At 36.0% G+C, this 13,164-nt stretch overlaps 2 protein-coding genes and 1 long non-coding RNA gene across 14 annotated transcripts; 1 reads left to right on the plus strand and 2 right to left on the minus strand.

Moving 5' to 3' along the window:
• Positions 1-2,777: 2,777 nt before the first annotated feature.
• On the minus strand, positions 2,778-8,730 carry LOC118040753 (WAT1-related protein At1g43650). 9 transcript variants are annotated; one of them, XM_073412668.1, is made up of 11 exons: positions 8,558-8,730; positions 8,207-8,386; positions 7,863-8,121; positions 7,628-7,786; positions 7,401-7,552; positions 5,564-7,276; positions 5,402-5,462; positions 5,059-5,315; positions 4,839-4,982; positions 4,026-4,109; positions 2,778-3,360 (listed from the first exon to the last, which is right to left on the minus strand). In XM_073412668.1, exons 1-6 carry the CDS (start codon positions 8,728-8,730, stop codon positions 7,099-7,101), a joined length of 1,101 nt encoding a protein of 366 aa, XP_073268769.1. In that variant the 3' UTR covers positions 2,778-3,360; positions 4,026-4,109; positions 4,839-4,982; positions 5,059-5,315; positions 5,402-5,462; positions 5,564-7,098. The 9 variants fall into 9 exon arrangements, with proteins under 9 accessions (XP_073268769.1, XP_073268768.1, XP_073268764.1 ...); XM_073412667.1 differs by having other exon boundaries at positions 2,778-4,109; positions 4,839-4,896; XM_073412663.1 differs by having other exon boundaries at positions 2,778-4,764; positions 4,839-4,896.
• Positions 7,760-9,131, plus strand: LOC140956167 (uncharacterized). Its single transcript, XR_012171250.1, has 2 exons — positions 7,760-7,899; positions 8,016-9,131. It is a non-coding gene; the product is annotated as an uncharacterized lncRNA (long non-coding RNA).
• LOC118040752 (WAT1-related protein At5g64700) lies at positions 8,804-11,807 on the minus strand. Of its 4 annotated transcripts, none has more exons than XM_035047774.2 (7): positions 11,200-11,432; positions 10,975-11,037; positions 10,670-10,786; positions 10,172-10,580; positions 9,904-10,055; positions 9,705-9,790; positions 8,804-9,384 (listed from the first exon to the last, which is right to left on the minus strand). In XM_035047774.2, the coding sequence occupies exons 1-7, from the start codon at positions 11,412-11,414 to the stop codon at positions 9,371-9,373; spliced, it is 1,056 nt and encodes a 351-aa protein (XP_034903665.1). In that variant the 5' UTR covers positions 11,415-11,432; the 3' UTR covers positions 8,804-9,370. The 4 variants fall into 4 exon arrangements, with proteins under 4 accessions (XP_034903665.1, XP_034903666.1, XP_073268761.1 ...); XM_035047775.2 differs by lacking the exon at positions 8,804-9,384 and adding an exon at positions 11,492-11,807 and having other exon boundaries at positions 9,564-9,790; positions 11,200-11,330; XM_073412660.1 differs by lacking the exon at positions 8,804-9,384 and adding an exon at positions 11,492-11,805 and having other exon boundaries at positions 9,564-9,790; positions 11,200-11,317.
• Positions 11,808-13,164: the final 1,357 nt, after the last annotated feature.

Here is a 13,164-nt window from a genome sequence, read left to right on the forward strand (position 1 = left end):
AACACTCACAAGCTGAAACTGAAGGAAATTCTACTGACGTCCTGCCGGTAGAATATCAGGATTATCTGAATACAAAGGAGACATATTCAAAAACGACTCGAAAGAACATTTAAATCTATTTAATACACTTAACTAAGGGTGTGTTCCGTAACCCTATATATTATAGTCAATTTTCTTAAAAACCCTAAATCTAACGGTTTTCCCGAAATCTAATCCATAATAAAAACAACTAATAAAAATTGGTAATAATTCACTAAATAACCCTTAATTATTCATCAACTAATCTGCAAAAGCTAATATTACAGCTAGGGACTAATCTGGAATTTTTCCATATTTTTAGGGCCAAAATGTAACTTTTATCAAATGGAGGACCAAACTGAAATTTGTCATAAATCCATGAATATACTGAAATTCTGACCTTAATTAATCCTCAATTCTGTCCAGGATGTATCATTATGCTTCAGGGATCATTCTGGAATTTTACTAAATTTTTAGGGTCAAATCGTACTTTTTGTCAAATTGGAGGACTAAATTGAAAGTGTTAAATTATCTTATCTATACAGTAATTATGTCCATAATTCATATGTTATTCTGTTCAGAATCTCGGAATATGCTCCAGGGACCAATTTGTAATTTTCCAAAGTTCGGGGACTAAACTGTAATTCTCGGAAATTGAGGGACCAAATTGAATTTTCGTCATCTTCAACCTCCAGTCCAGATTTTAACAGAAACCCCACTGTTCTCCCCTGATTTCTAACTCAAATTTCACCATTTACACAATTCTATAACTCAAAATCATCATAATCTTCCATAATCAACTAAATCATCAATTAAACACAACAATCAACCTCCATCATTCAATTTAATTCATCAATTTAAACCAAAACACAAATTCTCAAAACCCTAACATTCATCAAAACTAAAATTAAAGCTTAATTAACATATTATACACAATAAACAACCTAAATCTTACCTTTTTCACTTATTTCCTCCAAATCTCTTCCTTTTTCCCTTATTTTCCCTTCTTTTCTCTTCTTCTTCTTTCTCCCTTCTCTCTCACGTTTCTGCTCTCTAATTTCAGATCACTTTCCCTTTTTTTTTTTTTTTTACTTCCTATTTATATTTATCAACTATTGGTCAATTACCACACTACCCTTCAATCATTTATACCCTCTCTTTAAGCCTCCAAGGGCTTTATTGTATTTTCCAACTCATTTATTTCAAAACATTACAACTATGTAATCTGTTTATACTATGTCCTTAAAGCTTGTTTAAGTCCATAAAAAGCATTTTTTAGTAAATATACCTTATTTGTTGTATTTTTTTTTTCAAAACCATAAAGTTGTTCAACATATATTTTTTTCATTTAAAAAATTATTTAAAAATGCAGACTTGACATTCAATTGAAAAATATACCATCCACATTTTGAATAATGATTGAGGATTTAATTAAATGGTTATCAAGAGACTAACCACAAAAAAGTACAAGTTAAAAGAAAATAAAAAGTAAAAGTACAACAAAGGAGAGTGAAGGCTCCTCTTACTCCTATAACAAACATGAAAACAACATCAACAAAGCCTTGAGAAGCAACATATTTAACGTGGGATCCCCATGAACTTAGACTATGGATGAAACATAAACAGATGCAACAAAAACCCCAAAAAATTACCCACTCCACAGTCAAGTACCAAGAAATTAATAAATCAGAAGCTACTGAGCCCTCCCCCTTTCATTGTTAGTCTAAAGTAAATATTCTCATCATTATGAACTAAGTCAAGCCCCGTGTAAGGAAATTCTTCATTCTTTTCCTTTAGTGTTGTTACTTTGTTGCCAGTTATTAGATTACCAATCTCTCCCTTCTTTTTTCTTTTTCCTTATTGATTTCTTTTGTAAGAGTTCTTAGCCTAACTCTTTTTTTTTTAAAAAAAAAACTGAAACAAGGACTCTCTCATTTGTGCCTTCTTGTCGATAGGCTTGCTTTTGCTCCACTACTTGTAATGCATTTACTAACTCTTGAAGACTCTTTTTTGATAAATCTTTTTCAGTCTTTTAGAGAGTAATTTTTATGTTCAAATTTCTCTAGTAAACTTACCAAAACCTTCTCTTATATCTTTGAATCATGAAAATCTTCCCTCAATAGCCTCACTTGATTCACAATTTTTGAAATTTGATTTGAGAAGTCTTTGACAATCTTGATTTTCTTCCTCTTTAGACCTTCAAATTGTCTTATGAGATTCAAGGTTTGTATTTTGTTGGACTTCTCATCACCATGAAATGTAACTTTTAACTTATCTCATGCCTATTTGGCAGTTTGACAAGCAAAAATTCTAAAGGTTTCTTCACTCATAACATTAAGAAAACAAATAGGAGCTTTGTATTGTTTTTCCTTTTCTTCATTAAAGATCTTTATTTATGCAATTGTGGGATTGTTTTCTAATAGAGTTGGTTGCTTATCGCTCTCTCCTACAAATCGAAGGCCATGAGATGAGCCTCCATTTTAACAACCCATACACCATAATCTTACCTTGTGAATATTGGTGTTTTTGCTGGAAAGCTTGAAGCTTCCATTTTCAAACATCACTAATCTATGTGTTTCACTTACAATCCTTCAAAGATAAAATTAAGGTGGGCTATGAAACTAAATGTTGTTAAATGGTATTAAGAGAACTTAGCTTAATCAAGGAACAAAGAACCAGCAGTAGAACAAGAACATGGAAGTTACCAAATGTTGTTGAATGGTATTTCAAGAACTTAGCTTAATCAAAGAACCAGGAGCGGAACAAGAACATGAAGGTTATTGCCAACCCTCAAATTTTATTTATAGGCAAAATCAAAGATTACAAGATCTTTATCATAAAGAAAAGGAATCATAACATCCATAATCTCATTTATCTATGGGATTACATAACCACATAGACTTATTCTAAGTCAAACAAATATCTAGCTAAACTTAAGCTTAAAAATCAGAACATAAAAAAAAAAAAATCATAACAAATAAAAAGATATGTCTAAAAACTAATCTCTAGCTTTTGGTGCCACCACTTCAACACTTAAGTGGTAGGATGGCATATCTTTCTTTTGGCAGTGGAAGACACAATCTCTCCAGCAACATGCTTAATAATTAAAAGGATGCCCCACTATTCAACACAGTATATTCCTTTCTCTTTCTTTCTTTCTTTCCTTCCTTTTTTTTTCCTTTGATGTCTAATATCTTTTATGCAGGCCTCATCCAAATTACTAGACTTTATGATCAACACAGTATCGGGGAATCACCGTTTTGATCCATACATGTCTGCCTTAATTGAAGACCTGCTGGTGTTTTTGTTCTTGTTGGGTTCCAAGTCAAGTCAGATTCAGCCCTGCAAACCTTAATTTGGTAACTTACTGTAGCAAAACTTAGAGCATCTCAACTGAGAAGGTAAAAAAAAAAAACCAAAAAAAAAATATCTTGTATATTTAGCCTTTTTATTTGTTTATGTCAATTCCAACCGGGTAACTAAACTCGTAGCTAAAATAGCTGTTGAGTACAGTAAAAGCTATTTATATCCTTTTTTTTTTTTGGTAGCAAAAAACAAATGTAGTAAAAAAAACAAATAAATACATCGGCAACCATTTTTTTCTTTGTTGATTTATATCCGTTGGCCAACGTCTTCATTTTGTATCCGTTGGCCAACGTTAATGTTTTTCATTTAAAAACAGAACCAACTGAAGGAAGAAGACAATATTTAAGCAAAACATAAAGAAAACAAACTTACCTGTAAATTTCACCCATTTTTCTGATTTAAAAAACAAAGATTAATTGTTCTCCAGTTAATTAATTTAACATGAAATTTATTAAAATATAATTAGTTTTTTTAAATAGCTTTTTATAATTGGAATACATATAATTAAAAAAAGTTATATTTATACTATTTAAAAAATTATTTTTTTTTCAGTATTTTAATATAGTATTTTTTATTGGAGATGCTTTTAACCCAAGATTGAAGTGATTCCAATTCAGTGCGTACAGAAGGACTTGAAGTACCTGTTTGTGATTGATACTGAGAACTCCTAGAAGTGACAGCATGGCTTTTTTGATGTGGCCAACGCAATGCGATGTTACTTTAAACTGAACTATCAGAAAAGAACAAAAATCTAAGCCATACAGTAGAATACTGAAACTAAATAGTCCTTTCATCACAACCTTGCTATTGCTAGGTAAATGGATATTGGTGCAGGAGGACGTTGACTCCCACTAACTAGTCATTGTTTTTGGTTGGTCCTTTGTTAGCAATTAGCAAGACGTTCCATTTAAACTTTATTTTCTTGTGGGTAGGAAAAAAGTGTGTTTGGTGAAGTATATTCAAATACAAGACACCACTGAGACTTCAAAAGCCACTTTGATAATTGCTGACAGTCTTGCATTTGAATTGGTCCAGATAAGTCTGAATCTTCACTTCCTTTGGCTTGTGTCAGGATTCGTCAATGGGTAGCCATTTATGGAAGTTTCCAATGCTTTCCCATCAGCTAAGCCTCTTCCCTCATCAGGCTTCCGAGCAGCACTATTGTCTTGTTACTAACCAATGAACAGGAAGAGATAAGAAACCTTAGAGTTTAATAGCTCACCTGCCCAAATGAAGTCTCTCCGCAAAAGCAATTGCTGAGAATAGTCCAGCAATGACAAATGACAACTTAGTGGACTAAACATTAGCTGCAAAAACTGGCCCCTTGTGACTAATACACCAGGTTTGCGGGTAGTAGACTAACGCTGAGTTCACAACTCCCTTTAACAGAATATACATCAGTAAAAAGCAATTGAGCAGTGTCAAAGTTATATAGCTATTGCAGAAACTCTTACATAGTATAAAGTGGTCAGGAGCTGCACATTCCAATCCAGCTTCCATATTGCAGTAGTTCTTGCAAAAAACAGCGCAAGAAAAGAAGATTGGATTGATGCGAAGAAGCAAATCAAAGTGTTCAAATAGACTTTGTAAACTACAGCCTGAGAGAGCAGGTGAGAATTATCAGCAAGACCTTGATGAACATATCTACATCAAATAAAACAGATGAATGACTACCTGGAGAATTAGCCATGCACTCCACGCAACATGACTGGTAAGAATAAGTGCAGAACCTTTAATCCAGTTTTCTTTAGCATGCCTGTACTCACCAGCAGAACCTTGGTGCTATAGATGTTTATCAGTGGCCTGTTCTCAAAACGTTTAAACAGATATCCTCCTTTCCAGAAGGTAAAAACAGTGAGCCACTTATCCAAATAGCCGTGCCCAACATTTTAGCCCGTCCTCTAGGGCTTGCAGTCTTCACTTTCTCCATCCTGAATGGGATGACAGCAAATCAATAAAGTTTGATCCGGTGAACATAAAATTGATACATTATGAGGTCACTTGAGCACATACACACCAGAGTAAAACTGCCACGATGAATGTCAAACTCGGGATAACATTACTCAACGCGCTTGCAACTGTCAGAGAGGTGTACTTATGTTATATGCTTAAAAGCAAACAAGGCATCAAAACAATTTATTTCCCACAAATACATGCATCGACAATCTTATTTGTTTACCTTTCAATTACATAAGCAAAAGGGCCCAACAGAATCACTGCAATGAGATGACGGTAAACCACAAATACTATTTGATTGAGTCCCTTCTCAAGAGCAATTTTCATGAGGATATTAGATCCTCCATAAGCGAATTGAACTAGTAACATCGCTGCATATGGAGCACAGGCTTGCATGGTTATGAATTGCTTCCACTGCAATGGAAGAGAAAACAGTTCATCATTTTCCCCTTTAAATAGTAACGAAGGATCAATCTCGGCCACTTCTTCTATAATAAATTCTGTCTCGTGTGGAAGAATGACACCTCTTTCTTAAGCTAGTGGAATTCACAATCAGTGTAGCAACATGCTAGATAAGAAGGATGCCCCACTATTACTGAAAGAGCATGCTTTACGAACCAGAAGCCAGCTATCTCTGAAGATGCTTTTTCCTTTTCCAAATCCACAATTTCTACTGTAATTCTATGGCCACAAACTGAAAATATATATATTAGAGTACTTTGTGACACGAACATGTTCTGTTCAAGATTAAACCTGATCATTTCCTGGGAATAATAGTTCAACTTGTTCATTCTTCAACTCTGATGTCTACATGGAGCACCTCTATGCCTTTATTCTTCAACGTATCCAACTAGCTCCTCGTCGATTGGTTATGGTTACTTGACATGAAATTCACAAAATATTTTGTGAGTTTCTTCATCAGCCTATTAATGTTAGCTTGTCTGTGTGAGAAAATAGAAGGGGAATTCGGATGTATGTGGTCTAAATTGTGTGTTTGCTAGACTTGGGACGCTCTTTACTATAAATTTCTACGGTGATATCTGAAAAAAAATCCCGTGTTGTTACAATTCTTGTTAGGAAAACAAAACTCGTGAACGATGATGATTCGTTTTTGGGAACAAAAGGGTGGTTAAAAAAGACTTGAGTTTAGAGCATCCAATTCCTTCCATCTTTGCTGCAGAATATTTTTATCAGATAGAAAGGAAAAGGTGGGAAAATTGATATTAGAGGTTAAGAGAGAATTTGACAGCAAAGGAACAGAAAAAGAAAATCATTGTGAGTCAGAGAAGCAGTTCACTTGATATAACATGCCACACCACTTTATATATGGGAGAAACACAAGCACAGAAAAACAGAGTCTTTTTTCGATATCGGAAGATTTCTCTGCTGGAGATCCACTATTATGTATTTCTTGCTTCTCAGCCTTGCTTCTTCCCCACAGGACACCATAAAGACCTCCATCAATAAGAATACCACCCAGTACACTGAAACGAAATAGTCCATTCATCGCAACATTACTATTACTAGGCAAATGGACGATGCCTCAGGGCATTAACTCCCACTAACTAGTCATTGTATTTGGTGGATCCTTTGTCAGCAATTACCAAGACATCCCATTTATCATTGTTTGTTGATGAGTAGAAAAGAAGTGTGTTTGGTGAAGTTTTTTCAAATACAAGACACCACTGAGACTTCAAGAGCCACTTTGATAATTGCTGACAGTCTTGCATTTGAATTAGTCTAGGCAAGTCTGAAACCTCACTTCCTTCCGCTTGTGTCAGGATCTGTCAATGGGTAGTCATTTATGGAAATTTCCAATGCTTCACCATCAGCCAAGCCTCTTCCTTCATCAGGCTTCTGAGCAGCGCTATTGTCTTGCCTTTTACCCCACAGTACACAGTAGAGACCCACTACAATGAGACCTGTTCCTATCAAACTGGGAAATGCCAAATAATGGTACTGGTAAATAAGAATGGACAGCTTGAATTGTTTTGAAATGGCAACCTGTAACTAACTGATGAACGGGAAGAGTGGAGAAACTTTAGAATTGAATAGCTCACCTGCCCAAATGAAGTCTCTCCGCAAATGCAAATGCTGAGAATAGTCCAACAATGACAACTAGTAGTGGACTAAACATAGCTACAAAAACTGGCCCCTTGTGACTAATACACCAGGTTTGCAGGTAGTAGCCTAATGCTGAGATCACAACTCCCTATATACATAATATACTCAAGTAAAAAGCAATTTAGAAGTCTCAAAGTTAGATAGTTATTTCAGAAACCCTCACACAGTATATAATGGTCAGGAGCTGCACATTCCAGTCCAGCTTCCATATTGCAGGAGTTCTTGCAAAAAACAGCGCAAGAAAAGAAGATTGGATTGATGCGAAGAAGCAAATCAAAGTGTTCAGCGATAAACGAGCTGGATAGACTTTGTAAACTACAGCCTGAGAGAGCAGGTGAGAATTATCAGCAAGACCTTGATGAGCATATCTACTTCAAATAAAACAGACGAATGACTACCTGGAGAATTAGCCATGCGCTCCACGCAACATGACTGGTAAGAATAAGTGCAGAACCTTTAATCCAGTTTTCTTTAGCATGCCTGTACTCACCAGCAGAACCTTTGGTGCTATAGATGTTTATCAATGCTCTGTTCTCAAAACTTTTAAACAGATATCCTCCTTTCCAGAAGGTAAAAACCAGTGAGCCACTTATGCAAATAGCCGTGCCCAACATCTTAGCCCATCCTCTAGGGCTTTCAGTCTTCACTTTCTCCATCCTGAGTAAGATGGAAGCAAATCAATAAGTTTGATCTGGTGAACTTAAAATTGATTCATTATAAGGTCAGTTGAGCACATACATACCCGAGTAAAACTGCCATGATGAATGTCAAACTCGGGATAACATTACTCAACGCGCTTGCAACTGTCGGAGAAGTGTATGCTAAACCAGCATAGTAAACATTAAGATGGATGGTAGTTCCTAGTGATGAAAGCACAAAAATCTTTATGATCACTGACAATGAAAGCGAAGGGCGCTGCTTCCTGCTTTGCAAATACATTCCAAAAATTAAAAATTTTCATGTATTCTCCTTAGGAATCCATGATGTCTTAAACCATTCTGTTAGTACTTATATTATATGCTTAAAAGTACATCAAGGCATCAAAAAAATTTATTTCCCACAAATACATGCATCGACAGTCTTATTTGTTTACCTTTCAATTACATAAGCAAAGGGCCCCAACAAAATCACTGCAATGACATGACGGTAAACCACAAATACTATTTGATTGAGTCCCTTCTCAAGAGCAATTTTCATGAGGATATTAGATCCTCCATAAGCTAATTGAACTAGTAACATCGCTGCATATGGAGCACAGGCTTGCATGGTTATGAATTGCTTCCACGGCAATGGAAGAGAAAACAGTTCATCAATTTTCCCTTTAAATAGAAACAAAGGATTAATCTCAGCCACTTCTTCTATAATAAATTCTCTGTTTTCTGTGGAAGAATGACACCTCTTTCTTTAGTTAGTGGAATTCACAATCAGTGTAGAAACATGCTAGATAAGAAGGATGCCCCACTATTGCTGAAAGAGCATGTTTTACGAACCAGTAGCCAGCTATCTCTGAAGATGCTTTTGCCTTTACCATATTCACATTTTCTGCTGTAATGCTATGTCCACTATCTGAAAAATATATATTAAGAGTATTTTGTGACACGAACATGTTCTGTTCAAGATTAAACCTCATTTCCTGGGAATAATAGTTCAACCTGTTTATTCTTCAATTCTGATGTCTACATGGAGCTACTTTATGTCTTTATTCTTCAAGTACCATTGGCTCCTTGTCGATTGGTCATGGTTACTTGACATGAAATTCACAAAATATTTTGTGAGGTTCTTCATCAGCCTGTTGTTAGTTTGTCTGTGTAAGAAAATACCAGGGGAATTTTTATGTATGTGGTCTAACTTGTGTATGTTGCTAGAACTGGATACTCTTAACTCTGCATTTCTACAGTGGTGAATATCACCCTTGGCAACCTGGAAAACAACATTCATAAACGATAGTGATTCCTTTGGAGGAACAAAAGGTTGGTTAATAAAGACTTGAGTTGAGAGCATCCAATTCCTTTCCATCTTTGCGATAGAATAATTAATGTCATTCTGCTGAATATTTTTATCACACAAAAAGAAGAAAGGGAAAAGAAGGACATTCGAGGTTAAGAAAAGGAAATTTATTGCCAGAGTAGGAATTTACTAGATATAACCTGCTACACTACTTTATATATGAGAGAAACACACAAGCACAGAAAACAGTCAGTGTCTTTCAATATCTGGAGATTGCTCTGCTGGAGATTCACCATTATGTATTTCTTGTTTCTCAGCCTTGCTTCTTCCCCACAGGACACCATAAAGACCTCCAACAATCAGAATACCTCCCAATATACTGTGGAACGAACACCAAAAACATAAGATACAAACTAAGAAGGCTGCACAATAAGAAAAACTTTAATTGTGGTTATTATTACTATTTGTATCTTTCCCTTGAAAGCAACAAACCTTTGCCAGTTCAATCGTTCAGCCCATAAAATTGCTGAGAAGATGGCAGTTAAAACCAATGCAAGTGGAGAAAACATGGAAACGTAAAATGGCCCTTTCTTCTCTATACACCAAATTTGGAGTCCATATGCAGCCCCAGTTACGAATACACCCTGCAATTCGTTCAAGCAAGTTATAAATTGAATATGAACTGCAAAAGGAGGATATAAATATTAATGATGGTGAGATGGTAATGACAGTGAGTAGTGTGTGGAAAGCTGAGGCTTACACAATACGCAAGGGAAGCAAGTTGAATATCCCATCTTATCTTCCATGAGTTAAGTTCTCGCTCCAAGGCTGCAGCTATAATAGTAGATTGCACAGAACCGATGAGACACTGTAGAGTGGAGAGGTGTAACCTGGCTGGATAAAGCTCCAGCAATTTTGATTGAACGACAAGCCACGTTGACCAAGCTATGGCAGAAAGGAACATTAGAACAGGTCCTAAGATCAATCTCGTTCTACCCTCCAATTTATTAACAAAGAATGTTCCATCGTTGCTGCCAGGACTTGGCGAGTTAGGATGTCTTGTCGAAGGTCTTCGGTAGAAGCTAAGCAGCATGGCTCCTCCAACAGTTATGACTATTCCAAGGATCTTTAGTCCACCATAAAATGATCTCCAACCTACAGCCTCCAACCTACCATTTCAAATTTTTAGATAATATTGCAAACTATCTCTGGCTCTTTTTTTTTTTTTCTTCAGCAAAAGAAAAATCATCCATCTTACCCCATAATGATAGCTAAGAAAAATGTGACAACTGGAATGGAATTGAGAATAGCAGCTGCAAATGTTGCTGAGGTTAAATGGAGCGCTACGTAGTATAGATCCAAGCTCAATGTTGGCCTACGTTTTCATCAGTCAGACACATAAAAATTAATCCAGCTTCACTCATGAAGATGATTACAAATTGTTTCATTAACAAAAGACACCATGTAGTTAGGAATTTGAAAGTAGTTTAACCCTGTCAAACAAAAGTTAAAAGTGTAAGTAAACAGTTCTATATTGAAAAAGCTGTCGATACATCAACTAACCCTAATAGAGCAGCCACAAAAATCTTGCAGAAGAGGCTGAATGACAGCGATCCGCTCTTCTTCCTACAGGGATAAAGTGATAGAGAGTGTTAGTTCATCGACCCCGTTTTACCACTTGCCAGTGAATGCAAAACATGTAGGAATCATTTTACTTGAAGTCAAGCCAAACATAAAAGCAAAACAACATGAAATGATCAAGATAGAAATGAGAAGAACAGCACCAACCTCTCCATCAAGAGAACAAGGAGTGCCAACACAAGTGTGGCAATCATTTGCCTATAGGCATTGAACACTAAAGGGTTCATCCCAGCATTTAGCGCTGCCTTTGATATTAAGGTCATCCCTGCAAAACCAAACTGTATGAAAGTCATTGCCAACAGGACTTGATGGCTAATTGCCGCACCCTTCAAAGCTTTGTAAAGCTTCATTATGCAGGCCATGATGGATAAAGAAGAGCGCTCGAATGGCAACATATATATAAAGGAAGTGAAAACTACTAGCAATGAAGTAAACCTACAACATCGTTGTGGGAAGTGTCAGCAGAGAATCGCATCGCTGTCATTTTCAAAGACACCATATACTTAATTCACTCGCGGGTGGAAAGTGTCCCCCTCTTCAAGATCATTAGAAATGACTGGACAAGCATACAGAATCATCTCCTCTTACTTTCTTAATTCCATGTGGGTCAAAAATCGACGACATGACTGGATGAGCCAATATTATAACATTCAAGTTGATATTACTTTACATTATTATGCAAGACTGGAATAAATGAATTGACAGCAATAGAGAAAAATGCTATAAGATGGATTAAGGTAAGTTGTTATAGTAAATGGCACCACTGTAGGTTCCACTATATATAGAGGGATCGTGCCAAAGAAACTCCACTGTGTTCTCCTTGAGAGGAACATCAAAGATATCCAGCGAACTGTTCGAATCACCTCCAAATTTGACTTTTATCCTTTGTTCTGTTTTTATCTTCTTCCAAGATTTCACACACTGTGCAGTTAGAGAAAATTTATAGTAATGTATTTGTAAGATGTGTTCTTTTTCGAGGTTGGTGTTCTTGAAAATTGTTGACGTTTACCTTCTTTTGCTATCCGTCCGATCACTTTCCATTTATAGGTTTAGGTTTCTTTTCGTTTTAAAGTCTGTTGTTTCCTACTTCTTATCCAGCAGATATGGTGGTTAGAATTGGAATATTTTATATTTCTATTTTAGCTCCTTTATGTTTCTTCTTCTAATAAATTAATAATTATACTGGTAAACAAGTGCGTGCTCTGGAATTGTTTGATTTGGATAGCAGGGCCATTACTACTGTGCAGTTGAGATTTGCTTCTTTGACCCTCTTTGGATGGCAATGTCTCTGCTCTCTGTTTTTGAAAAGCATTTGAGATTGCTTTTTTGACCCTCTGTTTGAGTAAGCTGTTTTGGCTCTCTTTGGATAATAGCCTCTATTTGAGAAAGCTGCTTTGGAGAAAGCTGCTTTGGCTCTCTTTGGATAATAGCCTCTATTTGAGAAAGCTGCTTTGGCTCTCTTCGATGTTAACCTCTGTTTTTGACCCTCTTTGGATGGTAATCTCTCTGTGAATGCTCACTGTTTTGAAAAGCATACGTGACCACCACTACCCTCATGAAAATGTTTGATGTTATCTTTAGGGTTGAGGCGTCCCTTTTATTCGATTCAGGTCCTTTGCATGAACAATTATGAGTAAAAAAAGAAAGCAATGATCCTCTACGTAGATTCTTCACATGAATAATTTCATAAATCTAAAGCGTCCAATCTCATGCAGCACAATGATAAATCATTGTCAATGATGTACATATCTGCTCCCACCTTATTTCAAGAGCACAGCTAGAAAACCAGTGCTACTTGGTGACTTCGTCTTCTAGTTTGGTGTCTTCAGTAGTAGAAAGTGGCGTGTCAGTAAAATTTTCAATTTCTTTAGCTGCTTTCATGTGACATTTTTATTATTTTCTCACTCGCCTCTTTTTTTTGACTCTCGGTTTTTATTTTTCAATTCCAACCTCCTAGGTCAACTTTTCATTTCAGAAATTTCTTCCATTTTGCACTTCCTATCCTGTAAATAGTTTTGGACTCCGTTCCATGGTTTATGACTCCAAACTATCCAGCAATGTTCAAGATTTGGTAACAATAGCATCGGTGCTGGTAGCAAAAAAAAAAAACAA

Source organism: Populus alba, chromosome 11, assembly GCF_005239225.2.
Source record: "Populus alba chromosome 11, ASM523922v2, whole genome shotgun sequence".
Classification (NCBI taxonomy): Eukaryota; Viridiplantae; Streptophyta; class Magnoliopsida; order Malpighiales; family Salicaceae; genus Populus; species Populus alba.

Bases quoted from the DNA above. Each gene is read 5' to 3' on its own strand.
- LOC118040753 (XM_073412667.1), bottom strand. From the start codon at position 8,730: ATGCAAGCCTGTGCTCCATATGCAGCGATGTTACTAGTTCAATTAGCT. The intron at 8,387-8,557 runs GTAAACAAATAA...TTTGCAAAGCAG, and splicing joins TTTGCTTATGTAATTGAAAG to GAAGCAGCGCCCTTCGCTTT. The intron at 7,277-7,400 runs GTGAGCTATTCA...GGCATTTCCCAG, and splicing joins GAGAGACTTCATTTGGGCAG to TTTGATAGGAACAGGTCTCA.
- LOC118040752 (XM_073412659.1), bottom strand. From the start codon at position 11,414: ATGGCCTGCATAATGAAGCTTTACAAAGCTTTGAAGGGTGCGGCAATT. The intron at 11,038-11,199 runs GTTGGTGCTGTT...TTATCCCTGTAG, and splicing joins CTTGTTCTCTTGATGGAGAG to GAAGAAGAGCGGATCGCTGT. The intron at 10,787-10,974 runs GTTAGTTGATGT...ATGAAAACGTAG, and splicing joins TTTGTGGCTGCTCTATTAGG to GCCAACATTGAGCTTGGATC.